Below are 24,958 nucleotides of genomic sequence, written 5' to 3' on the forward strand. Positions count from 1 at the left end.
AGGGGGTTGTCTCCTTTTTATTATTTTTGGCCACATCAAGTGGCCTGTGGGATCTTAGTTCCCTGACCAGGGATTGAACCCATGCCCCCTGCAGTGGAAGGGAAGTCCTTACCACTGGACCATCAGGGAAGTCCTTCCCTTTACTAACATTCACAAGGAGACCAACATTGGCAAACACATATTGCTTTATTTAGTGTTTCTCTGGATTGCAGAAGTGTCAGCAGTGGGCTGAGACCCGCAGGAGGGCAGAGGCAGCTGGGCAGCCCCAGGCCCTCTGGGGAGTTGGGGGTGGGGGTGGGGGAGAAGCAGCAGAAAGAGGTGATGCCCCTGCAGCTCCTCCCAAGGCCAGCCCCTTCCCCAGGCTCCCAGGATAGAGAGGGGGTCAGGAGCCAGTGAAGGCCCCGAGTCTTTAACCTGGGACCAGAGTATACGGGTAAGGTGTTTGTCATCCTAAGGCATGGACTCAGGTGGAAGCGCTCCTCCCACCTGGTGGCCCCCAAGGCTGATTGCTGGTCAGGAAGCCACATGCACCCTTAAGACATGAGCCTGTTTCACGGGGCCCCCAGTCCCTGGGAGAGGCAGTGAGGTGTGCTGAGGACAGTCTGGTTTTGCCCCAACCTGCTGGATCACCTTGGGCAAGTCCCTTCCCCTCTCTGGGCCTCTATCTCTTGCTCCATCACACCAGAAGACTCAACTAGGTGATCTCCCAGTCGTCCAAATCCTCCGCTCTGAGAGCCCCGCCTTTACTCCAGGATGTCCTCAGGCTGGGCTGATATTAGAAGGGCATTTTTAAGGCTGGACGGAGAGGGAGGCAAGGGTGGTTTTAGCCCCCAGGGGAATGTCGGAGTGGGCTACAGGTGGACAGGCAGACAGACAGACAAGGTGCCAAGGGAATGGGGAGAAGAGGGGGGCCTGGGCAGGGAAGAGGGCACCAGGGCCCAGATCGCCCACCCTCTCGGCAACATTCCCTGCCCTGCTGAGTCAGGGAAAACACATCCAGTGTGTCTTGGCGGTGGCGGGGGGACGGGGGAGGGCACGGGTGGGAAGATGGCTTTTTTAAAAAATAGTTTCCTATAAAGCATCAAAAAAATCTCAGAGAAAAACCTCAGCAAAAGTTCCCTTCTCTCAAATATTTGGCATTGGCAGTGGGGCTGGCGCGGCTGCCTCTGGCCCCGGCTCTTCCTATTGCTGTGGCCCGGCCTGGCCCACTCCTGGGGCAGCTTCCTGCGCCCCTGCCGCCCCCTCGAGAGAGGGCCGAGCAGGAGGCGGGAGTTTGTCGGTGGGCTTCGAGGTGTCCCTGGGTCCCTGTCTGGAAGCTCGAGTCTTTGGTAGCTGGGAAGGGAGGAGGGGATGAGCGAAGCACTGGGAGGCGGGAGGGGTCCGCTGGGCGCCTTCATCACCGCGAGTTCAGCCGCGGGGCCACCTGCGGGGACCAGGGGAGAAGCCCAGAGGTGAGCAGGAAGCAGAGGTGCTCCGGGCACTGGTCTTCATGAGGTAGATACTTGGTAGTACACGCTGGGGCAGGGAGGGGGCAGGTCCGGAGGCCTCGGTGCTGGAGACTCGGCCCTTAGATCCTACTGCCCCGACTAGAGTGGGCCTCTCTTCCCAAGCAGCATATCCCCTGCCACCTGCCCATGCTGCCCTCTTTATGACCCTCTGCACTGGTCTCTGGTGCTCAGTGGGCAATGGGTTGAAGGGTGCCCTTTGGATCGAGACCCACAGTGAGGATGGCCGAGGGAGGAAGGCCCAGCCCCCAGAGGCTCTGCCCTGGCCCCACACTCACCACAGCCAGGTGCCCGTTCTTGGCCTTGGTGATGAGCAGCTCCGAGCCGGGTGTGAAGTCAATGATGCCATCCCTGCCGGGCCCCCCTGCGAACGTGATGCTGGAGAGAAGCGGGTATGTGAGGCCTGCGCCCTGTGCATGCACGGCCTGCTCAGCAGCCCTCCCTGCCTCACCTGCCCTGGTTGATGTTGATGTTGTTCACTCGGTCAGCGCTGAGGGCTGTCTTGGTCAGGGTCTCGATCACGTGGTCACTCTGCAGCACCACGTCCCCCTGGGGGCCCACATAGGGACAGGGGTCAGGCCCTGCCCAGCGCTTAGAGGACCCGTCCCCTCCCCGCCTCCCCAGGCCCCAAGGGGCACCTTCTGCTTATTGTCCTCACGCTGCACGTGGAGCACAAAGAGGCTGTCGCTCAGGCTGCTGACGGAGATTCCTGGGGGGAAAGGGCAGAGGTCAGGGATCAAGGGGCGGAGCAGGGCCCCCTCTATGGACCCAACCTGGACTTGGGCTCACCGGTCAGGTTGGTGTACTCGATCCTCTGCTTGACCTTGGCGTCCTCCACAATGACCACGGCGTTGGGCGTCAGCAGCAGCTGCCGGGAGCGCGGCTTGTAGCCCTTGCGGTCGTACTTCACGACGGGCACAGCGTACTGGGGACAGAGGGTGGGTGAGGGGCCTCCTCACCCCCTGCCCAGGCCCCGCCCCCCGCCCACGCAGCCCTTGGGCAGCTGAACTGTGTGGGGCTGAGGGCTGCCCACAGGGTCTCACCTGGATGGGCTCTGAGCCCAGGGCCTGCAGCACTCTGGGGTTGATCTCATCTGCACCTGCAACCCAGACAGGGGAGCGAAGGGGGCGTGAGCGGAGGAGAGAGGAGACCGGGCTGCTGATGGAGGGTTTGCACACTGGAGGGGCGGGGGCTCACCGAGCCGCGTGCTGATGAAGAGTCTGGGGACACTCTGGGGGTAATTGTCCTTCTTGCCCTTGAAGATCTCACTCGCAACGGCCTTTTGCTGCAGCTGAGGAGACAACAGCAGGGAGGGCGGGGGATGTCAGAAAGGTGGGGCCGTCACAGCAGAGCAGGAGTCTGCTGAGACAGGAGCTGAGACCACCTCCCTCACCCTCTCTCTGGACCCAAAAGCAGGAGGCTAAGCCCTGCCACCAATACTCCCCTTCAGCCCCTTCTCTCTCTTACCCCCGTCCCCACCAACCGAGGCAGTGGCCTCTCCACAAGGGTCATGACAGTGCTGTCAGGGTCCAGGCCCCACTTTGGGGATTATTCCCATCATCACAGGCCCTGGAGCCCCTGAGATTCAGCTCTGGCCTGAGATCTTAAAGTTGGCTGATACTAATACTCAGAACTACTGTGGGGCTTCCCTGGCGGTCCTGTGATTAAGAATCTGCCTTGTAATGCAAGGGACATCAGTTTAATCCCTGATCTGAGAAGATCCTACATACCTTGGGGCAACTAAGCCTGTGGTGTGCCACAACTATTGAACCACAACTACTGAAGCCCTAGAGCCACTGAGCGACTTCACTTTCACTTTTCACTTTCATGCACTGGAGAAGGAAATGGCAACCCACCCCAGTGTTCTTGCCTGGAGAGTCCCAGGGACAGGGAGCCTGGTGGGCTGCCGTCTATGGGGTCGCACAGAGTCGGACACGACTGAAGTGACTTAGTAGCAGAGCCTGTGCTCTGCAACAAGAGAAGCCACCGCAACAAGAAGCCTGTGTACCGCAACTGGAGAGTAGCCCCCACTCGGTGCAATTAGAGAAAATCCTGAGCACAGCAATGATGACCCAGCATAGCCAAAAATAAATAAAATTATGCAAAAAACCCCCAAAAACTACTGCAGGTTAACTCTGCTGGGTGGGTCCTTCATCATCATCTGATACCGAGTTGGCAAATACAAGGCCCATCGGTCACCAGTGTCTCTCTCTGGAACGATTCTAATAGACCGATGCTGCAGCCTTTTCAACACAGGACTCTGGGTAGCCTCAACCAGTCCAGTGCAGCTGCTCTAGAAGATAAACTTTATTTGCCTTGCAAATTCTACTCCAGTCTCCACTTCACACAGGAGGCCAGACAAGGGCCTGGATCAATTCAAGGTTGCATGGTAAGTCAGGGCAAAGGTCCTCCAGGCCAGCTCTCTTCCAGCACCGCCCATCCCCCACCCCCACCCCACCCCCACCCCGTACCTGCCTCCCAGCCCCATACCTGCTGCTTCCATTCAGGGCTGATGCTCCGGCAGTATTTCCACACCATGTTCTTCCGGCACAGCTCCCGCAGCAGCTCTGAGGCCTGTGGGTGAGAGGGAGGTCAGGGCACCCAGGCAGCCTGGCTCCTTCCCTCTGCAGACAACAGGCACGTGCCCACCATCGGGTCTTGGCCTAAGTGACACCCCCTCAACCTGGACACCCTTCCATTCCTGAATTGTTTCTCTGCAAAGAACTCGCTCTCCATGGCCCAGCTCCAAGTCCCTTCCCTTCCCATGGATCCTCGGGTCACACGGTTATTAGGTCCCTCTGCTGGGTAAGTTGGTAGTCCCCCAGTCAGCAGGGAGAGCCCACGGACCTCACGCAGGGCAGGTGGGGGCGTGGGCCAAGAAGTGTCCAGAATATTCCGGGGCAGCTGCCGTCGAAGGTTGAGCAGAAAAGAGGTGCGCACATGGTCCACGAAGAAGGCATTCTCAGGGCAACGGGGCGCATGGCGCAGGATGAAGCCCTGGATGAGCCTGGGGGCGGGGGTCCGACATGGGTGGAGGTGAGAAGCCTGGCAGCAGACCTGCCCCGACACTCTCCTCTGCACCCTCTGCGTGGCGCCCAGTGCTCACCGCCGGATGGTCTGTGCCGCCCACTTCCTCTTGGCCGCCTTCCTCCGGCCCAGCGTTCCTCGCCACCAGGACTGGATGCAGATCGCTGCAGAGACCACAAATGGCTGACCTCTATCTCTTCCCACAGTGGCCCACCCTAGCCCCGGCCCCCATCGTCCTGAAGACCCCTGGGCGCCCGAACCTGATCGCTTCACCCGGAGGAATTTCTGCCGGCAGTGAAAGCCCCTCCAGGTGGCCTGGATCTTCGTGGCTGTGGTTGGGAAAGAAAGTCACTTGGCCAGAGCGCAAGGGACCCAGCTGGGGGCCTGGCCCTGTTAAGAGCTCACTGAGTAAGGGGAGTGGCTGAACCAGCTTCGAGTATGAGGATAAATAAGTGAAAGAGAGTACAGGAAAGGGCAAGGGCTGGTCTAGTGGTTAAGACTTTGCCTTGCAAATGCAGGGAACACAGGTTCAATCCTTGGTTGGGGAACTAAGATCCCACAGACTGTGGGGCAACTAAGCTTGAGCTGTGCAACCAGAGAAGCCTGCGCATTGCAACAAAGACCCAGAACAGCCAAAAGAAAAAAAACAAAGAGCGAGAGAGGGAGCAAAGCAATGTGGGAACATGCTGAGTGTGTATCTGGGAGCAGACGAGGCGGGCAGCCCCATGTGGACATGGCAGACGTCCCAGAGAAGCAGCCGAATACAGCGATTTCTTTCCCACTTCCCAGAACAGACCTCACTGGACAGGATGAGTGGGGCCCCTCGCTCACCCAGGCTCTGTCGTCGGATCTCCAAGGCGTCCTCTGTGGCAAACAGGGTCTTGGGGAAGCGGATGAAGATCTTGGTCCTGGGAGGGCAGCAGTGATCAGCCCCTGGTTGCCAACTCCGTAGCCCTCAAACCCCAGGCATGGGCGCCACTCACCTGCCCATCTTGTACTCTTCCGGCTTGTAGCCCAGGTGCCTGACCAGCACAGTCACCCCATCCTGGGGCCGTCCTGTCCACGTGGGCCATGTCTCTGGGCACAGTGACTTGTACCTGGTGACAGGAGGAGCAGAAATGCACCCAGCGCCCCCGCCCCCCACCAGCGCTCTTCTCTGGGAACCAGACCAGCTTTCCTGGTCCCACTGACTCTTAGGTCACAGAAAGTCGGGGAGGTAGCTCTGTTACTACCCCTACTTTAAAAGTGAGAAAATTGAGGTTTCTCATCTGAGATCCAACCAGTCAATCCTAAAGGAAATCAATCCTGAATATTCATTGGAAGGACTGATGCTGAAGCTGAAACTCCAATCCTTTGGCCACCTGATGTGAAGAACTGACTCATTGGAAAAGACCCTGATGCTGGGAAAGATTGAAGGCAGGAGGAAAAGGGGCCAACAGAGGATGAGATGGTTGGATGGCATCACTGACTTGATGGACATGAATTTCAGTAAGCTCCGGGAGTTGGTGATGGACAGGGGAGCCTGGCATGCTGCAGTCCATGGGGTCGCAAAGAGTCGGACTGAGTGACTGAACTGAACTGAACATCTGCCTGAGGTCACAGGCCTAGAAAGACATGCCTGGTGACTCCTCAGACCCCTGACCAGGGATAACAACGAAGTTGCTTTCTGAACTGACTGCAAACTCTGTCCCCTTCACAGGCTCTTACTGTCTCCACTGGTGATAGGTATGTGAATGCGTGCCTCATTGGACCCCTGACCAGCTGCTCTGTGAGGCCAGGGCCTGGGCGTGGGGAGGGCTGGTCTTTGCCCTCTCAAGCTTAACATTAGGCCTGCAGCATGGAGGGGCCCCTGGTGTGGCTCCCACCGCAGCTGAGGGCTGTCCTCCCGCCCAGGATCTCAGAGGCTCACACCCTCCCAGCCCTTCCCCCTGGCGCCAAGCCAGGCCCCGCCCCCACCTCTGCAGGAAAGCCTCGTATTTGCGGCGGTAGGCAAAGCCGGCTCTGCGCACGCGCAGGTTCTCCATCAGCCCTAGGTACTTCACCTGGTGCCGGATTAGCACCTCATCAAAGCGGCCTGGGGGCAGAGATCACTGGCTGGTCAGCGGGCTCTGACCGGCCTCTGCAGGGGAGGCCAAGCCCCCACCGGCCTACGGGGCAGAGGGCCTACCGGGCTGCTTGGAGTCATTGGGCTTGATGCAGCGGACGTAGGCAGGCTCCTTTGACTTCAAGATCTCTACCAGCTCCAGGAGGCTCATCTTGAACTGGGTGGCCACCTGGTCAGCCAAGATGAACAACAGGAAGGTTGGTGGTAACTGGGCTGAAGCCACTGACCCCTGCAAATGCCCCTCCCTGCGCAGAACCCCACAGACACCCCTCCTGGGGCAAAACACCACCAGTTCCCACAGCTGACCCTGCCCTTCGTAGACCTTTTTTTTAAAATTACAACTCTTTATTGCAGCATCTGCAAAGGTCAGATTTCTGAAGCCAACGAAGATGGTGCAGCATTTCCAAGTGAAATGTTACAAGTTTTCTGTCTGTGGGGTAGGGGGTAGCAGGAAGGGTCTTCGGGAAATAACCCTTCAGGTAAGAAGGAAAGGACAAGTAGGAGACAGCCAGAAGGGAGGCAGGAACGGCACTGGGGCAGAGCAACAGAGTGAGCGAAGGCTTGGTGTCCACAGGGAACTACAAGCCATGCAAGGATCTAGGAGGGGAGTAGAAAAGAGCATCAGAGAGGCAGGGTCATGGGAGGACTCAGGAACCACATCAGGGAGACTGAACTTTATCCTGAGGGAAATAGGGAGCCAAAGAGGAATCTGGAGGGAGAGAGGGACAGGAAGAGATCTGCCTTTTGGAGTATCTCTACAGCACATAGGTGGAGGGTGGTTGGTAAGAGCAGGTGGGAAGACAGAAGGCCAGGGAGGAGGCTGACCGGCTCAGAGGACTATTAATGGAATAAGGGTTACGGGGAGGGGCTGAAAGGAAGGGGTTTTCAGGCAACAAAAACCAGCAAGATCCAGCAGTTGTTAGGATGAGGGCAATGGGGGAGGCTAAGGAATGAGGGATGCGGCCCAGGCTTCTGTCTTTCAGGACTGGGTGGAGGGTGGTCCCTGCCTTGAGTTAGGGAAATAGGAGATGCATGCCTGGGACACTGGACAGTCAGGGTGCATCATAGGCTAGTGGGGTCTGGAGTAGCTGCGGGTCCCTGGGAGGGGTCAATGGAATCTCTGGTTTGCTGGAGAGGCCTGGACAGGAGTGGGTGTGTCCTCACAAGGGTGGGGCTGAGAACCATCAGGGAAGGGGTGGGGTTGGGGAACCGAGGACAGGGTCCCAAGGAGTCAGACTCTGGGCAACACTCTGCCTCCACGGCCTCCCTGCCAGCATGTCTTGGCCTGCAGCTCCCTGGCTTCCACCTCTCCCTGACCTTGCTCGTCCTGAGACTGCCCTAACCCTCCCCCTGCCAAGCCTGGCAGCCACACCTCTGTGCACAGCTCACTGGATGGAGCATTCCCCTCATCTGGCACCACTGGCCAGATCTGCCTTCCCTCCATCGCTCTCCTTGAAAATGGCACTTTGTGGTCCACTTCCTGGTCTTTTTTTGACTGTGCTCCTGTGTGGGGCTCTGCAGGGCCCTCCCATACGTCTGACAAGCATCTATACTCATTCCCAAGTTACCTCAGAGGCTTCCTCCTTCAGGAAGCTTTCCCTGACTCCCCTCCCCTCTTTTACTTCCGCAGGCAATTTGCTGCTCCCTATTGTAAGCTTCCATAGCACCCATGCACATTTCTAGGTCAGCATGTGTTCATTTTTGTATCCTAAGTGTCCAGTAATGTCCACCACAAGTGTCTGCTGCAGGGGAGTGAATGCATGCAAGCACCCACACAGACACAGGTGTACATGCGTGCATCCATACTTAAGAGACGTTAGACACCCAGACACCCATCAAAGTAGGCACAGATGCACCCACGGCAGCCTCCCAGACACACACAGATGTGCACCGAGGCACCAGCAAACACAGGAACTCACACACACACACTGCCAGCTCCCAGCTCAAGCAGGCAGTGGGCCCGCTCGCGTGTGCACACACACACCCCCTGGGGTCCCACCGCCTTCACACCGTCTCTGGCCGCTTCTTGTCGCTGAGCTCACTCCGGTCGAAGCACTGGCCCAGGATGGGGTTCTCCGAGCTGCACATGGTCTGTGAGGGCAGGGCAGGGGCCATGTAGGAAGCATAGGGACAGGCCAGTCAGCTTTCTGGGGCAGAGATCATTCAGAGCCCAGACCCTCAGCCCTCCCCCTGGAGGTCCTCCTCACCTCCTTCAGGTTCCGGAAGAGAAGGTCGTTGTTTTTATCCAGAAACCCTGAGGGGAGAGAGCAGACATGAGGGGAGGCAGAGCCCTTCTCCCAGCCCCCCCGGGGGGACACAGCCTTAGGGTCCTCACCGGTCACGTTGTAGGTCACCTCCCCGGCATAGTGCAGGAGGCGGAACTCCCCGCGGTCCAGAGATTTCCTGGTCCGCTGGTCAGCCAGCTTGTGCCTGGGGCAACAGGGAGAGGAAGCTGCCAATGGCTGGCCTGAGCCAGGCCCCTGTCTACCGAAGAGACTTCAAGAGAGGAATCAGGCATCCTCTAGGAAACCAGCAGGGCGGGGCCTCCTCCCGCAGAGGCCACCACAGAGGCTCAGAGAGGTAGATGGCCTTGCCCGGGGTCACACAGCGCCAGGACTGGGACCTCAGCCTCCATGCTGCCAGGGCCCGCAGGGTGGAGGGCTATTTGGTGTTGCCTTTGGCTGTTGCATTGGAGAAGGCAATGGCACCCCACTCCAGTACTCTTGCCTGGAAAATCCCATGGACGGAGGAGCCTAGAAGGCTGCAGTCCATGGGATCTCGAAGAGTCAGACACGACTGAGTGACTTCACTTTCACTTTTCACTTTCATGCATTGAAGAAGGAAATGGCAACCCACTCCAGTGTTCTTGCCTGGAGAATCCCAGGGACGGGGGAGCCTGGTGGGCTGCCGTCTATGGGGTCGCATAGAGTCAGACACGACTTAAGCAACTTAGCAGCAGCAGCAGCAGCAGCAGTGGCTGTTGCGTGGCTCTGCTCAGAGTGCTGAGTGCTGCCCGCTACATTTTAAGAATGGAATCAGCCCCCAAGAGACTGCTGCTGCTGCTGCTGCTAAGTTGCTTCAGTCGTGTCCGACTCTGTGCGATCCCATAGACGGCAGCCCACCAGGCTCCCCCGTCCCTGGAATTCTCCAGGCAAGAACACTGGAGTGGGTTGCCATTTCCTTCTCCAATGCATGAAAGTGAAAACTGAAAGTGAAGTCGCTCAGGTCGTGTCCAACTCTTCTCGACCGCATGGACTGCACCCTACCAGGCTCCTCCGTCCATGGGACTTTCCAGGCAAGAGTACTGGAGTGGGGTGCCATTGCCTTCTCGCCTTAAGCATGTCTATACCCTTTAGCCCATTTTCTACTTTTAAAGAAGAATTCCAAGCAACTAACCAGAGAGACCAGGCAGAGATTTAAGGCCCAGGGGTAGGTATTCTCTTTTCCCAGCAGAAACCCAGAGGCTGGACAGGGCCCCGAGAGGCCGGGTGAGAGCAGTGGTGTGTGTGTGTGTTAGAGCCGCCGGAGGAAGTGTTTTGAGGAAAGTTTTCTGTTTGATGATACAGGAAGATACTCAGGATATAACGTTATCCTGAGTCCTATATACAATAAGCTCTCAACCACAAAAAAGAAAAAAAAGTATATAGAAAAAGGCAGGAAGAAAACGTCTCAAATTATTAACAGTGGTGACCTCTGGGTGACAGGCTTACAAGTGGCTTTTGCACACATTCCAACTTTTCTCTGAGGAGGGATTTTTTTTTACAAACAGAAAAACAGGTGTTTTTCTTTCTTTCTTTTTGCAGGCAAGGCTTTACTGGGACCCCTGCTGCAACCCGTGGGGAATGGGAACAAACGGGTTCCTCGCTTGCTCGCTCCAGAAAAAGCTGCTCAGGAATTCCCTGGTGGTACAGTGCTTAGAACTCTGCTTTCACCGCTGGGAGTCAGGTTCGATTCCTTGTCAGGGAACTAATCTGTGGCTCTGGGCCTGAGGTCCAACTCTGGACTTGATGTGAGATAACCTCCGGCAAAGGGCTGTACCTCTGAAAGTCTCAGTAAAACCTCCTCCGGGGGTTGCTTCTAGTTAGAGGAGGTGATATTATCAAAATATGCAAGGCAAAGCTGGGACAGAGAGGCTTGTTTCTTTTCTCCCCTCATCCCATTTTACGGGATATCTTAAATAAAAAGGAATTTCCAAGCAAGGAGGCTAAAAAAAAAACCTTAGCAAGTTTCATTCTTGAGCGGGTTAAGGAGGAAGTGGCGTTCCTTGCTTATTACTCGGGAGGCGCCAGGAGCCGAAGCTCTGTGTGCCTGGCCTTCACTGGCACCTCCCCCGGTCACCTCTTTGTGGCTGGCACTTTATGGGTGAGGGGGTTCCCAGGCTTCCACAGGCTCTGGCCCAGGACAGCCCCCAGCCCCACTCACGTCAGGAAGTGTGGATGCTGCTTGATTGTGTCCTCCAGCTTCTCCAGGAAGGTCAGGTCCGTAGCCTCCCCGGGACGCAGACACTCCTCGTCCTGGGTGGGTGGTGGCAGAGGGTGAGGGGTGTGTATGGGGGAGGGACCGGAGAGCACAGGGACTCAGGGGCCCCGGAGGGAGGCGCAGACACTCCCAGGGCTGGCCAGCGCCTCCCCTCACCCTCCATACACAGCCCTGTTCTGTCCCTCATCAGGCTCCGAGGACTCTGGCCCTCTGCAGACAGGCCTGTCCAGCTGGGAGAGCGAGGGGAAAGGGGTGACATCATCCCACCCAGGCCCCAGCCCGAGGCCCTGGAGGAGCAGATGGCTCACCAAAATGGAGATGATGCCTTTGAACTTCTCCTCCACCAGGTCACAGATAATCTTGTTGTTGAAATACTGGACTGGTTCCCACTGAGGGGCACAAGGGGAGGGAGGCATCACCGTGGGGTCGAGGCTCCTCCCCTGGGGACACCCAGGCCTGGATCTTGGCTGCACGTGGGGCCGCCCGCGGGCCGGCCTGCACTCACCGCGATGCCCTCGGCCTCGTACTCCTCCTGCTCTGACTTGAGGGTGAGCTCGATGAAGAGCTGCTGTAGCTTCTCATTGCAGTAATTGATGCAGAACTGCTCAAAGCTGTGAGGGAGACAGAGGCGTCCTCAGTACTTTAGTTGGGCGAAGGGGGCCAGACCAGGAAAGGTGGGGAGGGGCAGAACAAGGCCCCAGCACTAGCCAAGGGAAGAAACATAGAGCGGGACCCAAGCGGCTGGAAGTCACTGGCAGGAATGAAGGAGGCCGGGAGAGAGGCGAGGGACCAGGACAGGGGAGACGATGGGAGGAGAGACAGGCAGAGTCAGGGGAGGCACTGACCTGTTGTGCTGGAACACTTCAAAGCCGTAAATGTCCAGTAGCCCGAGGACCGTGGTGCTCCGCCAGCTGGGGCTCTCGGCATCCTAGGGCCAGCCAACCAAGGGTGTGGATCCCCACGTTCGCCACCTCGCAGCCCTGGCCTCCCTGAACCGCCCTCCCTGCTACCTTGGGAGTAGCAGGGGCCAAGTTCTCACCTTGGAGGCCAGCGACCTGTTGATCTTCGCGACCAGCCAGGTAAAGGTGCGACTGTACACAGCCTTGGCGAGGGCGTCCCGTGCATATGCAGCCTGTTCTAGGTTCAGCGGGCTCAGGAGCTGCAGGTGGAGGGTGAGATGGGAGATGAATGCAGTCCCTTCCCACCCCTGGCCCCTTTGACTCAGGAAACTGATCACTCTGCCATCCCTGCCCCCAGTGAGCCTGGTGCCGGCCAGGGGGCGGCATCCAAGGGAGGACACAGTGGCCCCACCAGAGGTCTCATTCCTGGAAGTCAGTCTTCCTTCTAGCCTCACCCTCTTCCTGTGTGACCCTGGCCACCTCCCTGTGCCTCTCTGAGCCACCTGCCTTATAAGCTTCCGATATTGCTAAGAGGACCAGCTGAGCAGACCAGGGTAATGGGGGATGATGGGAGCGGGGGCTGCCTTGGAACACCTGTCCCCCCACCGCCTGGCCTCACCTCTTCGCCCTTGGCGATGATCTTCCTGTGGGTCAGGGCTTCCCGCAGCGTTGAGCCTTCCACACCAAGGAGCTGCCAAGGGGGTGGGGCTGGTGAGGGTGCAGCCCCCCCGCCCCAGCTGCCCCGCCCTCGCCTTCTGCTCGCCTCCTCACCCTGGTCAGGTACTTGAGCTGGTTCTCGGTGGTGACCTGGGCGTTGCTCTCCTCATCGGCGGCAAAGTGGGTGTTGCCCAGATGCAGGACGCTGGCCACGATGCTTAACAGGTCCTGGATGGGGGTGAGGGGACAGGGAGGGGCGGCGGGGGTTACGGGAGGGTCTGAGAGCCCCAGGAGGGCACATGTGGATGGTCAGCAGGAGCTGGGAATGGAGGGAGCAAGGTGTGTGAGAGGAGACGGCGGCTGGAGTAGAAGCAGGCTGTAAAGGTAGCCTGGGATTTTCACGGGGTGACAGGAGGAAAGGGCCGGCCCCCGACAGAGGTCTCACCTCCACCTCGTCCTCGGTGAAGTCGATGACAGTCAGGGCCTTCCTGACCACCTTCCAATCACTCTTGTCGTTGATGGAGGAGACTTTGGCGCACTGGCCCTGTGGCACGGGCAGAGCGGGGTTACAGCTCTGGCTGGGTGGGTTCCCTAGGTGGCACCAGGTCCTGCCCGCCAGCCCCTCTCTACTCACCTTCACCAGGTACAGGTAGCTCTGCGGGTTCCGTTCCAGGCCCAGCCTGCGCAGCGTCTCCTCCTCACCCCCCTCCAGCAGCTGGTAGAAGATGTGGAAGTTCCTCTCCCCGTGATTCTGGTGCACCACCCGGGACTTCTCCAGGAGGTAACTGAGGATGTGGCCACCCACGGGGGCACCCTGCGGGCCGGGCAGGATGTGGTGACTGCTCAGGGGGACAGGGGACACAGCCCATCTTCCCCTTCCCCCCCTGCCCTCCAGAGTATGAATTTTAGCTCTGGCTGCATGGGCTCAGGCACATCGCCCCTCCTGGCCCCCATTTCTTCCTCTATGAAATGAGGATGCTAAGCCCTTTCTTGGGCTTCCCAGGTGGCACAAGTGGTAAAGAACCCTCCTGCCAATGCAAGAGACATGGGTTTGATCCCTGGGTCAGGAAGATCCCCTGGAGAAGGGCATAGCAACTTGCTCCAGTATTCTTGACTGGAGAATTCTATGGACAGAGGAGCCTGGCAGGCTACAGTCCACGGGGTTGCAAAGAGTCAGACATGACAAGCCACTTAGCACACATGCATGCATGCTCTTTCTACCTGGTGGGTCACACCTGGAGGTCCCATAAGCATCTCAAACTCAACAGGTCTGAAACTTAAGTCCTGGTCTCCGCTCCTCAAACCAGCTCCCTCCTCCCACTCTGCTCACCCTTCTAGGTGTTCAGACCAAGAAGTCTGCGGTCCTCCTGGGGGCCTCCCTGTCTCTCACACCTCACATCCAATCAGCCAGCCAATCCTGCCACCCTCACCTTCAGAATATCCAGAATCCAGCTACAGCCACCAGACTGGGCCCAGCCACCATCATCTGTCACCCAGATCTAATAATCATCAGTTTCCTAACTCATTTTCTTGCTCAGCCTCAGTCTCTACCATTTATTCTCAACAAAGCAGCCAGAGCGATCACTTTAAGAGGAAATTGAGGTCATAATACACTTCTCTTTCAAACTTTTGGGACTTCCCTGGCGCTTCAGTGTACTTCCACTGCAGGGGACACAGGTTCAATACCTTGTTGAGAGACTAAGGCAATATGCTAAGGTATTATGCCATGAGGCCCGGCCAAAAAATTAAAAAAAAAAAAAATATATATATATGGTTCAAACTTTCAGGAATTTTCCTGGTGGTCCAGTGGTTAAGGCTCTGCACTTCCACTGCATGGGACATGGGTTCAGTCGCTGGTTGGGGAACTAAAATCCTGCAGGCCATGTGGGCATGACCACACAAACAAACAAAAATCCCCCAAAATTCTCTTGCCTCACTTCCACTCAAGAGTTTTAAAAAAATTCTTACAAAGACCCAAAAGGACCCGCACCATCGAGCCTCCTCTTCTGTTCCTTGGCCCCTTGCTCTCTTCTCCAGCCATTCTGGCCTCCTTGCTGTCTGTAAACACATCCAGCACCTTGTTCATCCGCACCTCTGCACTGGTGGTGCCCTCTGCCTGGACCCTCTCGAGTGTACGCACAACTCATTCTCTGTCTCCATCAAGGCTTTACCAAAGGCCACCTTCTCCATGCCTACTGTATCTGCATTATTTCAAACAGCCAATGCCCCTTCTCCTTGCCTCATTTTCTTTTTTGCTGTGACATGTGTTGGCTACTTTACACTTTTCTGTGGACTATCTCCCTGCTGGTCGTTCAGTCATGTCTGCTGTTTGTGACCCCCATGGACTACAGCCTGCCAGGCTCCTCTGTCTATTGGATTCTCCAGGCGAGAATACTGGAGTGGGTTGCCATTCCCTTCTCCAGGGCATCTTCCCAACCCAGGGATCGAAGCTGGGTCTCCTGCATTGCAGGCAAATTCTTTATCTTCCTGGAGGCAGGATTTCTGTCTGTTTTGTTTCACTTCTGTGTCACTAGCACTTGTAACAGTGCCTGATACACAGAAGGTGCTCAATAAATGTTTACTGGTGCCAAAGACGCGGGCCAGTGGGTGCCCACTACATGGGAATCCCATTCCCCCTGCCCTGCCCCACCCATGGGTACCTTGAAGTCAAACTGCACGTCCATGTACTTCCCAAACCTGCTGGAGTTATCGTTCCGGAGGGTCTTCGCGTTGCCAAAGGCCTAGGAAAGGGCCAGGGTGTGAGGGGTGCCTGGTGGCCTCCACCTGCCCCTCCCACCCCCAGGGGCTGCTGTCCCCTCACCTCCAGCACCGGGTTGCTCTGCAGCAGCCGGTCCCGCACAGCACCACCCCGCTCAGGGGCTGGGCAGGTCTCGGCATAGAACTGCAGCAGCCGCTTGGTGGCCTCGGTCTTGCCTGCCCCGCTTTCCCCAGAGATCATCACTGCCTGGTCCCGGCGCTCCGTGCGCAGTGCCCGATAGACAGTGTCAGCCACCGCGAACCTGGGGCAGAGGCCCGTCAGGAGCTTAGGGGGCAGGGGGGCCGAGTGGCTGCAGGGGCTGGGAATCCCACAGGAAGGACTGGGGGTGTACCCTTGAGGACAGGTGACCCCTCCAGGATGTGGGTCAAGGGAGATTCTTCACAGTTGAGAATGAGAGTCATATTCTGATGGAAAATTGAAGGGCTCACTCATGGGTGAGGAGATTGGAATTCATTCAGGTGAAGATTGAGGTCATTCATAGGTAGGGCTGGGAGGTCCTTCAGAGGTGCAGGTCAGAGGGTCACTAAGGTGGGAGGGCCATGTCCAGGTAGTGTTGGGAGAATAAGTCACAGGTGTGGGAATTCCCTGGTGGTTTAGTGGTTAGGGCTCCACACTTCCATTGCAAGGGACATGGGTTCAATTCCCAGTCAGGGAACTAAAATCCCGCAAGCCACACAGCAGGGCCAAAAAAATAGTCCTGGGTGTGAGTTGGGGTGGAGGCTAGGGGGATCCTGATGCAATAGAGAGATTCACCTTGGGTGAGGACTGGGTATTCCTCAGAGATGTGAATTGTGATTCATCCCAAGTGGGAAGGTGGGTGGAATCATCTCAGGTGGTGATGCTGGGGGGCGGGGGGAGAGGGGGGGTCACTCACAGGTGAGGTGGAACCTCATAGAAGCTGACGCCTCGGTAACGCTCCATGTGCTGTCGGCTGTAGATCTGCAGGTCTCGGTAGGGGTTGACAGAGACCAGCACGGGGCCAATGTAGGTCTGGGGGTCAGAGGAGGAGGCTCAGAAGTTTCTCCCAGAGGCCCCGGCGCCGCTCTCCCGACTCCCTGCAGCCCTGCATCTGTGGCCCCCGCGCCCCCTCCGCCTTCCCACTCCGGCCTCACGTAGATCAGGTTCTCCCGGAAGCGCCGTCGCAGGTTCTCGATGAAGGCGGCCTCGCTGGTGAAGTTCTCCAGCAGCACGAAGTCCTGTACCCCCACCCGGTCACGGGCGGTCAGTGCGCTCTCCATGGTGACCCGCACCCCGTCACTGCCCAGGGCCTGCAGGGACGGGCCACGGGAGAGAGTCAGAGGCAGCAGGGCAAGGGAAGGGCTCTTCTCCCCTTCGCCACAGCCTGGAGGACTGAGGGGGCAACCAGGGCACGCGAACACAGGGCACACCTGAGAAACAGGTGCCCCAGGCTGGGTAGAGAGGGCCTGGACGACAGAAAGTTGGCACACGGGACACTGGGGACATGGGTCCGAGAAGCAAGGCCACCTGGGCACGTGGGCCAGAACACGGGCCACTGGACACACAGGCCCCAGAGGACATGGGGCCAAGGCCGCTGAGTCCAGGGAGGGGCTGGTTTGTGTAGAGAGAGTTAGGGGTGGGGGAGTGATGTCATGAGAATAAAAGAAAGAATGCTCTGTTGACCTGGGACAAAACCCCTCCTCTCTCTAGAAGGCATCCCAAGGAGGAGGAGTTGAGGTAGACCAGGTGACTTCAAGTCCCCTAGCTCTAGGCCTTGTGTGACAGGTGCTTTGTAGGACAAATCGCATGGAGTGAATTCTACAAGCAGGGTGGGGCTGTCTCTCCCCCTCTGACTCACCAAAATCTCCAGGGGGAGAGAGAGGGTCTAGGGACCCAGCAAGGGGCTGCACCAGGCGCCAGGAGAGAGATTCCCCTGGGGCAGGGGCAGGGAGACCCTCACATCCCAGCTGGGCTCACCACTCACCCCAGAAGGGGGCCCTCCCTCCCAGGGCGGAACCACACCCTCCCCGCCAGCTGCCAGGCTCCCCAGACACCCTCCTCCACTGGGAGTCCTGAGAAGTCTCAAGGGAGCAGGGGTTTTACCAGGGAAAACCCAGCTGGCAGCTGGAGCCCATCAGAGGGTAGGAAGAAGCACAGGCTCAACAAGACCCTCACCCCTCACCACACTCTTCAAAAGGATCTGAGAGCTCTAGGAAATTGACACCAAGAGTGTCAAGGGTCAGGGAAGAAAGAGCAAGCTGGCCGCAGGGATAGGGATCCCCAAAGAGGCCACCAGGTCGCCTCCAACCGCAGACCACCCAGATCTTGGGCGGGGGGCACCCCTTTGGGTCTGGTCGTGGCCCTGCCTCTTCTAGGCCTGCCCCTCAGCGCCCTCCCCTCCACCTCTCTAATTCTGTCCCGAAGCTGCTGCCAAATCTGACCCAAGCCCCCGCCCCCTTGCCCTCTGGGTGGCGGGTCTGGGCGCTCTCAGACTTCCCTGGGAGTTATTGGCCCGGCCTGGGTCCGAGCGCCTCGCGGCCCTCCCGGCCTCGGCCTCCACTCTCCTGCAACTTTCCGGGACGTTTTTCCACCCGAAATTCCTGGGCCGCGCCCGCTTCCTGACGGGGCAGAGGCGGCGCCGCGAGGCCGGCAGGGACGCCTGGGACCCCCCCGGCCCTGCCCCGCACCCCTAGCTCACCGACGCCCGGTAGCGCATCCTGCCCGGTCGGCCAGGCGCCCGTCTCTGCGGCCCGCGCCCTCGGCCCGGGGTTCGGCGGCGGCGGCGGCGTCACGAGGGAGGGGCCGGTCCTCCCCCCGTTCCGCCTCCGCTAGGCTCGGAGGCGTGGGACTCCCTAGGCGCCCCCGCCTCGCTCGGGGCTCGGACTCCGGGGTCCCTCTCCAGTTGGTAGGGGTGGGGCAGGCGCTCAGTGCGGGGGACGGGGGGAAATCTAGCGGCGTGGGTGGGGACAGAGCGGGGGCGGAGCTCCCGGCTGGGCAGGGGCTCCGCCTGAGTCAGGTTTTCCAGGAGGGACGTCGTCGGTTCTCCCAGGGGTGGGGCCCGGAACCCGCGCGGCCGCTGCGTCTACACCGACCCGGAACTCACTTCCGGGCTCGTGTCTACACTGCGCACTAGGCCAGGCTGGGGACTCAACTCACTAGGCAGAGAGGCCCGTGGGTCCCGGAGGAAGCAGGATTTCCCTCCCCCCCCATCCCAACCTCGAGTCCCGGGAAAGTTAAAAATAGAACGAAATGTCCAAATACGGCCGTCGTGCCCAGGCAGGCGGAGCCTCGGTTTGGGGACACTGTCCACCCCCCACCCCGTACAGTCTGGAGGGTGGGTCCCACGTCTTTAAACCCAAGAAAATCTCTTGGGTTCACAGAACACTCGCCCCAGGGAGGGAGACGGCCACAGGACGCCTGTGCCCAGCGTCGTTCGTGTAGGGCCTCCACGGAGGGCTCAGCTTTCCATCTGGGAAATCCACGGCCCGATTTCCAGCATTCGGAGCAATACCCTTCCCCCTACCCCGGACACCCTGACTAGGCTCCCCCCACCGCGCCCAAGGGCTCCTCACCTTTCTTTTTCTTCTGTTTGGTGGGGGGACTCCCTCTCTGGATCCTTCCATATTTTCTGCCCTGGACACCCTCCAGCTACCCAAACCAAACCAGCCTCCAGCAGCCCCATCCTCGATGAGCTCTAGGTGCGCAGTGGGCAGCAGCCTGCGGGACAAGTCTAGCTCAGATCCCAGGGCAGGTGGGGGTGTAATGGCTGTGCTTAGTCACTTAGTCGTGTTGGATTCTTTGCGACCCCATGGACTGTAGCCCTCCAGGCTCCTCTGTCCATGGGGATTCTCCAGACAAAACTACTGGAGTGGGTTGCCATACCTGCCTCCAGGGGATCTTCCCAACCCAGCGATCCAACCCATATGTCTCGCACTGCAGACAGATTCTTTACTGTCTGAGCCACCAGGGAAGCCCCGTGTGATGGCTAGTGCTTCCTAAAGGCCGGGCTACTTCTCACAAGTGGTATGACTGCCAGCAGGTCATTTCATTTCTGGAAACCTCTCCTAGAGCCTTGAAATGAGACTAACCTCTGTCTCAAACGGCTGTTGAGAAGCCTAAGATAAGGCACCCAGGCACCTCCCAGACCCTCAGTAAATATTACTTCCCTCTCTGGCCAGACACTCTCTGCACAGGCTTGGAGCAGACGTCTCTCTTCAATGCAATGCTAAGTCCGCTTCAGTAATGTCTGATTCTGCGACCCTTAGGGACTGAGTAGCCCACCAGGCTCCTCTGTCCATGAGATTCTCCAGCCAAGAATACTGGAGTGGGTTGTCGTGCTGTCCTCCAAGGGATCTTCCCCACCCAGGGATCAAACCCGCATTTCTAATGTCTCCTGCATTGGCAGGCGGGTCCTTTACCACTAGCGTCATCTGGGAAGCCAGTGGGAACAGACATACAGAGCCAGGTCCTGGGTCAGACAGGTCACACTTGTTATCTAGCAGGGAAAGCCCCTGAGGCGTGTCCCTCGGCCAATTAGAAAGAGCTCTCCAACTTCACCTCCATTGCACCTGACAGATAAGGAACCAGAGGTGCAATAATGCAGATGCCGACTTTATCCTAGGGGGCAGAAGGCAGGGTTAGGACCCAAAGCCCTAGCCTGGCCCACACTCTTGGACTTAGGCACCCCGGGGACGGAGTGAGGTGGCGGCAGGTGCGGGCTGCAGCCTCTTGGGGAAGGCTTATTACTTTGAAAACAACAGCCCGGCCAGAGCCCGCGGGACCCCGCGGCGGGGGGCGCCAGCTGGGAGATGGGGCCCTCTGGAGGGACAGAGGGGACCGAGCGCCACCGCGCGCAGCTGGGAGATGGGTGGGAGCGGAAGGGCGGGGCTGGGTCTTAAATGCCACCAGCTTCGGGCTTCGGTCGGGAGGAGGCCCTCTCCGCGAGGCCCCCAGGGTGAAAATGCAGAAAGAAAGAGCGCGGAGAGGACTCAGCCTCCCGCTCAGCTGGAGTGGGGAGGTACTTGGGGGACGGGAGGAAGAGGGTAAAGCCGGTGCCCACCGGGAGCACGGCTCCGAGGGCCGTGCAAGCACCGGGTTGGCGCGGCTGGCCGTGGCCCGCGGGCCCGAGGGGAGGGGCTGGCAAGGGGGCGTGACCTGGCGGGTAAAGGGGCGTGGCCTAGTCGCCGAGGCTAGCGGCTGGAATGAGGGGAATCCGCTCACCGAGGGGTTTGGCCGGCCACCCCCGCCCGAGCCGCTCTGCCGCATTCCCGGGATGCCCGCCGACGCCCCCTGAGCCGCCACTCGGTGGCGGAAGGAGGGGGCGGTTAAGCGGCTAAGCAGGCCAGGCGAGACCGCAGCCCCTGGCCAGCGCCACCGGCCATCCCGCCCCGCTAGGCGGAAGCGCCTGTCCCGGGGGAAGAGGAGTTAGAAAGGCGGCGGTGGGGTGGGGGTTGGGGTGGGTGGACCGAGAGTGTGAGAGACACCAGGGCTGCAGCGCCTGGCGCTTCCTGCGTTCGGATCGCTGTCTTCTGGTACTACCTTCAATGCCCTTGAACTGAGCCTTGAGGTCTGGATTATTACCCCCATTCTACAGACAGGGAAACTGAGGCTCAGTAGACGAACGTCGTGTTCAAGATCTCAGGACTAGTAAAAGAAAGGGTGGCACTGGAACTGGAAAGTCTACCACTGTCTATTCCTGTAGGGCTGCCTAAGGGGGAGACGCCTGCTTAGCCCTGGCAGATTTCCCAGCTTCTCTGTTAGGTTAACCTGCTGCCTGCCAGGCTGTGACCTTCCTTAGTGAACCTGTGACTGCAGTGCCTAGTATCCACCTTTGGCTGTGTTGTGTGAGTATTGACGTGTAGGCCTTGGGAATAGCAGCTAGGGAGTGGGCCATGATCCTTGGGTCCCCAGCATGGCCCTGAACCTAGGGGCTGGCTGCAGACTAGGATGCAGCCATGCCTCACCTCTGAGTGACCCAGGACTTATTTTCCAAGGCTGCGTCTAGGTTTCATTGCATCTGGAGAGGGGTTTCCCCTAAAAGCGGGGATGGGCAGACCCAGCAGACCTGGATTATTCCCCCTGTTACCTAGTATGGGCCAGGTGCCCCCAAGCCTGTCCTCTGGGAGGGTAGTGAGCAGCTTCAGGGGTTCTTCAGGCCAGGGCTATGGAGGTCTGGAGAGGGTGTTCTGAGGACCCTCAGATTGCCGCTAGAAACTGGTTTCCACTGGGGGTAGCCTCCCAGCCTGTTGGGGCAGCAGAAAGTACCATAGCCTATCTTACCCCCAGCACATGCTGGGCACAGAATAGGTGCTCGACTTTTCTTTTTTTAAATCAAACATATCTTAGGTCTGGGCCCAGGTTGCCCCACCTAGGACTGTTCCAGACTCAAGGGAACTGTTGTAAGGGGGAATGAAAAGGAAAGACGAGGACTTAGGGGTTCTACCTGATATCTCATGGACCCCGGTCAAACGTTTACACTCACGGGCCTTTTGCCTGCCAGATGCCTCTACCTGGGGGTCCAGAAGAAGTAAACAAAGTACCTTGCCCCCTAACCTGTCCTCCTGGTTCAATATCCCATCTGTTGAGAGGAGACAGGCACCTCCAGCTAGTTGTCACTGCCGGGCATCAAAGGCCCTGCCCTCCTCCCTCCGCTCCTCACACGGAGGAGTCACCACCTGCCAACACCCCCCCCCCCACACACACACTTTGTTCCTCCATCACTGTTGTGCCCCTGGATGAGGCAAGCAGCCTCCAAACTGGCATCCCTGCCTTCCTCCAATTCATTTTCCTGCAGCCTCCAGTGGTATTTACAAATGCAAATCTGATCAATTAACGTCTCATGTTAAGAGAGTGAAGGTTCCCTATGCCAAGCACACCCACTGCTTCTTGCCAGGCCCCTGTTTGTGGACTTCAGCCGCCCTCTGTGTCCTCAGTTTACCACTGCTCCGGAGTTCCTGTGTGGCCACAGGGGTACCCTCTCCAGTGCCTTCTCTCCCCACGCCTCCCTCACTACCCCACACAGCCAAGAGGCGCTCTGCGGACGCCCCTGCCACCAGCCGCCCGGCTCTAAGCTTCTCGCCTTTGCACCTGCAGTTTCTTTGGCCCTCGCACCCAACCCCCTCCCCACCTGACTGACTCTTAGTCATCCTTGAAGACTCGGGTCAGGTATCACTTCCTCCAGAACCCCTTCCTGACTCTCCGAAACACACAGCCCCCTCCTTGTCGCATTCCGCTCTAATCGAAGGTTTCCTAGTCAGTCGCTCCCAGGAGATTGCCCCCGCTCCAGGCAGGCACACAGTGGGGGCTCAAAAACTGCTCGCGGACGCCTGCGTGAATGAATGAATCACAGAGCCCGGGAGTGTGAGCAGAAGGCCGGAGCGTGCCGGGCGTTGAATAGGCCGTGGGCCAGCCATTCATTCTCTCATTCATCTCGGAGCCCCCCAGCCGGCGCACAAACGCAGGGGCCACTCGCGCGCCAGGGCCCGGAGGCGGGGAACGGGAAGGGGCGGGGCCGGGACGGCTGCTCCGGAACCCGGAGGCAGAGCAGGCTGCCCGAGGGCCCCAAAGGGCGCGCAGGGTGCCTGAGTCCCGCGGCCCCAGCCGCTCCTCACCGCCCTCACGTTACCCGCAAACAATCTAAGTCTCCAACAGGCCGAGTTCCGCCGCCACCGGGTCCTGGGACCCCCGCAGCGGCCGTGCAGAGCCTACCCGCAGCCCCCGCGATCCCTGCGCCGGCGACCCTCGCCTTCCGCACGGTAGCTCCGGGACTGGGTCGCCGCCCGGCCGCTTACCCTCTTCTCCATCCTGCCTACGAGCGAAGCACCCAGCTCCCCCGGGCCACGCGGCTGCGGCCCGCCTCGCGCCCTGTGTACCCACCTTCTCGGCTTCTCGGGTGCGCGGGCGGGGGCCAGGCTAGGCGGCGTGGCCGGCTCCGGAGTCGGCGGCCCTGGCACGCTCTCCCCGCCCAGGGCCCGCCCGGGGCCGAGCCGCTGCCTTTCGTCATCCCAGGCAGGGCCCAGGCCCCGGCGCGCGCGCGCATCCTACGGCCCCGCCCCGGCCGGCCTTGGCCGGGCTCCGGCCCCGGCCCGCGTCCGTGTCCGCGGGGGGCTTGATGCAGCACCCTCTGCAGCCCGTTCCCCGGGACGAGGCGCGTCACAGTCACACACACACATGCACGCACGCACCCTCCTCTGTCGACGACCTGGCCCACTTGCTGCAGTGCAGAGTGGCGGGGTGTCTTACACGTTTCTCCTTTCTCACCCTAGTGCGCCTTTGCAAACCCGACCCTCCCCTGCTTGCCAGGCCAAATAGTTCTTCCCCATTTGCGCCTGCCTGACTCTCTTCACCCTCCTTCCCCACCCTCACTACTGCTCTGAACTGGCCAGTGTCAGTTTTTCAAGCCAGATGGGAAAGCCGGGCGGTATTAACTGAGCCTGTACTGTATGCCACCTGGAACTTTATACGCACCGTTCTTTAGATCTCGGAGCGGCCCTGTCACCTCCGTGTTGTTAACCCAGTTCATAGCCCGGCCCACTGAGGATCAGGGAGCTGGAGGAGAAGGGAGTCAAACCCAGATCCCCACTTTGAAACACTCGGCCCCTGGTGGGCTTAAACCCATCCCCCTTCCTTCCATTTACCCCTTCTTGTCCGGTCCCTTCACGTCCTACCAAGGACCAGAACGCTTCCCCACTGCTCACCTCTTCCCCATGGAGTTTGCTTGAGAGGGGGCTTCTGGGCACTGGGGAGACACTCCCACCCTCCTCCCAGCCCAGAGCATCCCAACTTACTAGCTTGCAGGGCCTGTGCGGGTGAACCACACGGATGATCTCCCCGGTAGGTATCAGCTCCACTTGCAGCGCCATTCCGCCTGTGGAGAGCCAGCGTGCCGAGCTCTGGGACCTCTGAGCAAAAGCCCGCCTGCCTGCCTGCCCGCTGGCTCTGGCTGTGCCCGGAACCAGGAATCTGGTCTCACGCTGGGATGGCCACTGGGTTCAGCTTCAACTCCTGCCCCAGGGGATGGGTCTGGTCCAGTGCCTCAGGACACAGCTGGAGAAGCCCAGGTCTGATTGGGAGGCCTCTTGGCCCAGCAGGGTTGGGGCAGGAAGAGGAGGGGCTGAGGGATGGAGGAAATGCCTGTTGTCCCAGGTAACCAGAGGAGCTGATGCAGCCACCCCTGGGGGACCCTGGGCTCCAGGTCAAAGGGTAGGAGGCTGTTCCCCCAGCAGCTCCATGACCGGGCCTCTCCTGATGCCCTCTCACCAATGTCAGCTGGAGAGCACAGTGACCACTCCCCAAAATCAGAATGTACATCCTGCCCTGAGCCAAGAGGAGCCATCATTAGGCACTGCGCCTTCTGCGTGTCCCCACAGCTTGCCTACCACCCGCAGCAGCAGGTGAGCCGCGGGGGTTTGAGAGGCCAGGGCTGCTGGGGACTGGCCATGTTGGGCAGAGGGAGTTGGCTGGAGAGTCAGAAGGGCACCTTGAGGAGGCCCCTATCCTACCCTCCTCTGGAGCCTCGAATGCTTGAGACATTGGTCCCTGGGTTGCTTGG

At 59.2% G+C, this 24,958-nt stretch overlaps 1 protein-coding gene across 3 annotated transcripts; it reads right to left on the reverse strand.

The window, feature by feature from the left end:
• Window positions 1-167: 167 nt before the first annotated feature.
• MYO1C (myosin IC) lies at window positions 168-24,496 on the reverse strand. 3 transcript variants are annotated; one of them, XM_027517355.1, is made up of 32 exons: window positions 24,195-24,496; window positions 16,563-16,718; window positions 16,325-16,440; window positions 15,493-15,691; window positions 15,332-15,412; window positions 13,306-13,485; window positions 13,117-13,215; window positions 12,786-12,899; window positions 12,634-12,705; window positions 12,155-12,274; window positions 11,961-12,043; window positions 11,621-11,726; window positions 11,424-11,504; window positions 11,059-11,150; window positions 8,972-9,066; window positions 8,844-8,890; window positions 8,647-8,727; window positions 6,700-6,805; window positions 6,489-6,606; window positions 5,516-5,629; window positions 5,364-5,440; window positions 4,793-4,861; window positions 4,612-4,696; window positions 4,353-4,512; window positions 3,996-4,079; window positions 2,703-2,796; window positions 2,549-2,604; window positions 2,295-2,430; window positions 2,144-2,214; window positions 1,957-2,054; window positions 1,784-1,883; window positions 168-1,423 (listed from the first exon to the last, which is right to left on the reverse strand). In XM_027517355.1, exons 1-32 carry the CDS (start codon window positions 24,267-24,269, stop codon window positions 1,397-1,399), a joined length of 3,192 nt encoding a protein of 1,063 aa, XP_027373156.1. In that variant the 5' UTR covers window positions 24,270-24,496; the 3' UTR covers window positions 168-1,396. The 3 variants fall into 3 exon arrangements, with proteins under 3 accessions (XP_027373156.1, XP_027373159.1, XP_027373158.1); XM_027517358.1 differs by lacking the exon at window positions 24,195-24,496 and adding an exon at window positions 23,284-23,419; XM_027517357.1 differs by lacking the exon at window positions 24,195-24,496 and adding an exon at window positions 18,107-18,403.
• Window positions 24,497-24,958: the final 462 nt, after the last annotated feature.

Source organism: Bos indicus x Bos taurus, chromosome 19 (genome assembly GCF_003369695.1).
Source record: "Bos indicus x Bos taurus breed Angus x Brahman F1 hybrid chromosome 19, Bos_hybrid_MaternalHap_v2.0, whole genome shotgun sequence".
NCBI classification, from domain to species: domain Eukaryota; kingdom Metazoa; phylum Chordata; class Mammalia; order Artiodactyla; family Bovidae; genus Bos; species Bos indicus x Bos taurus.

Excerpts from the sequence above, each read along its gene's own strand:
- MYO1C (XM_027517355.1), bottom strand. The coding sequence starts at position 24,269 with ATGGCGCTGCAAGTGGAGCTGATACCTACCGGGGAGATCATCCGTGTG. Across the intron at positions 12,900-13,116 it reads TCACCGAGGACGAGGTGGAG|GACCTGTTAAGCATCGTGGC; the intron begins GTGAGACCTCTG and ends ACCCCCATCCAG. Across the intron at positions 12,706-12,785 it reads AGCTCAAGTACCTGACCAGG|CTCCTTGGTGTGGAAGGCTC; the intron begins GTGAGGAGGCGA and ends CCCCCTTGGCAG.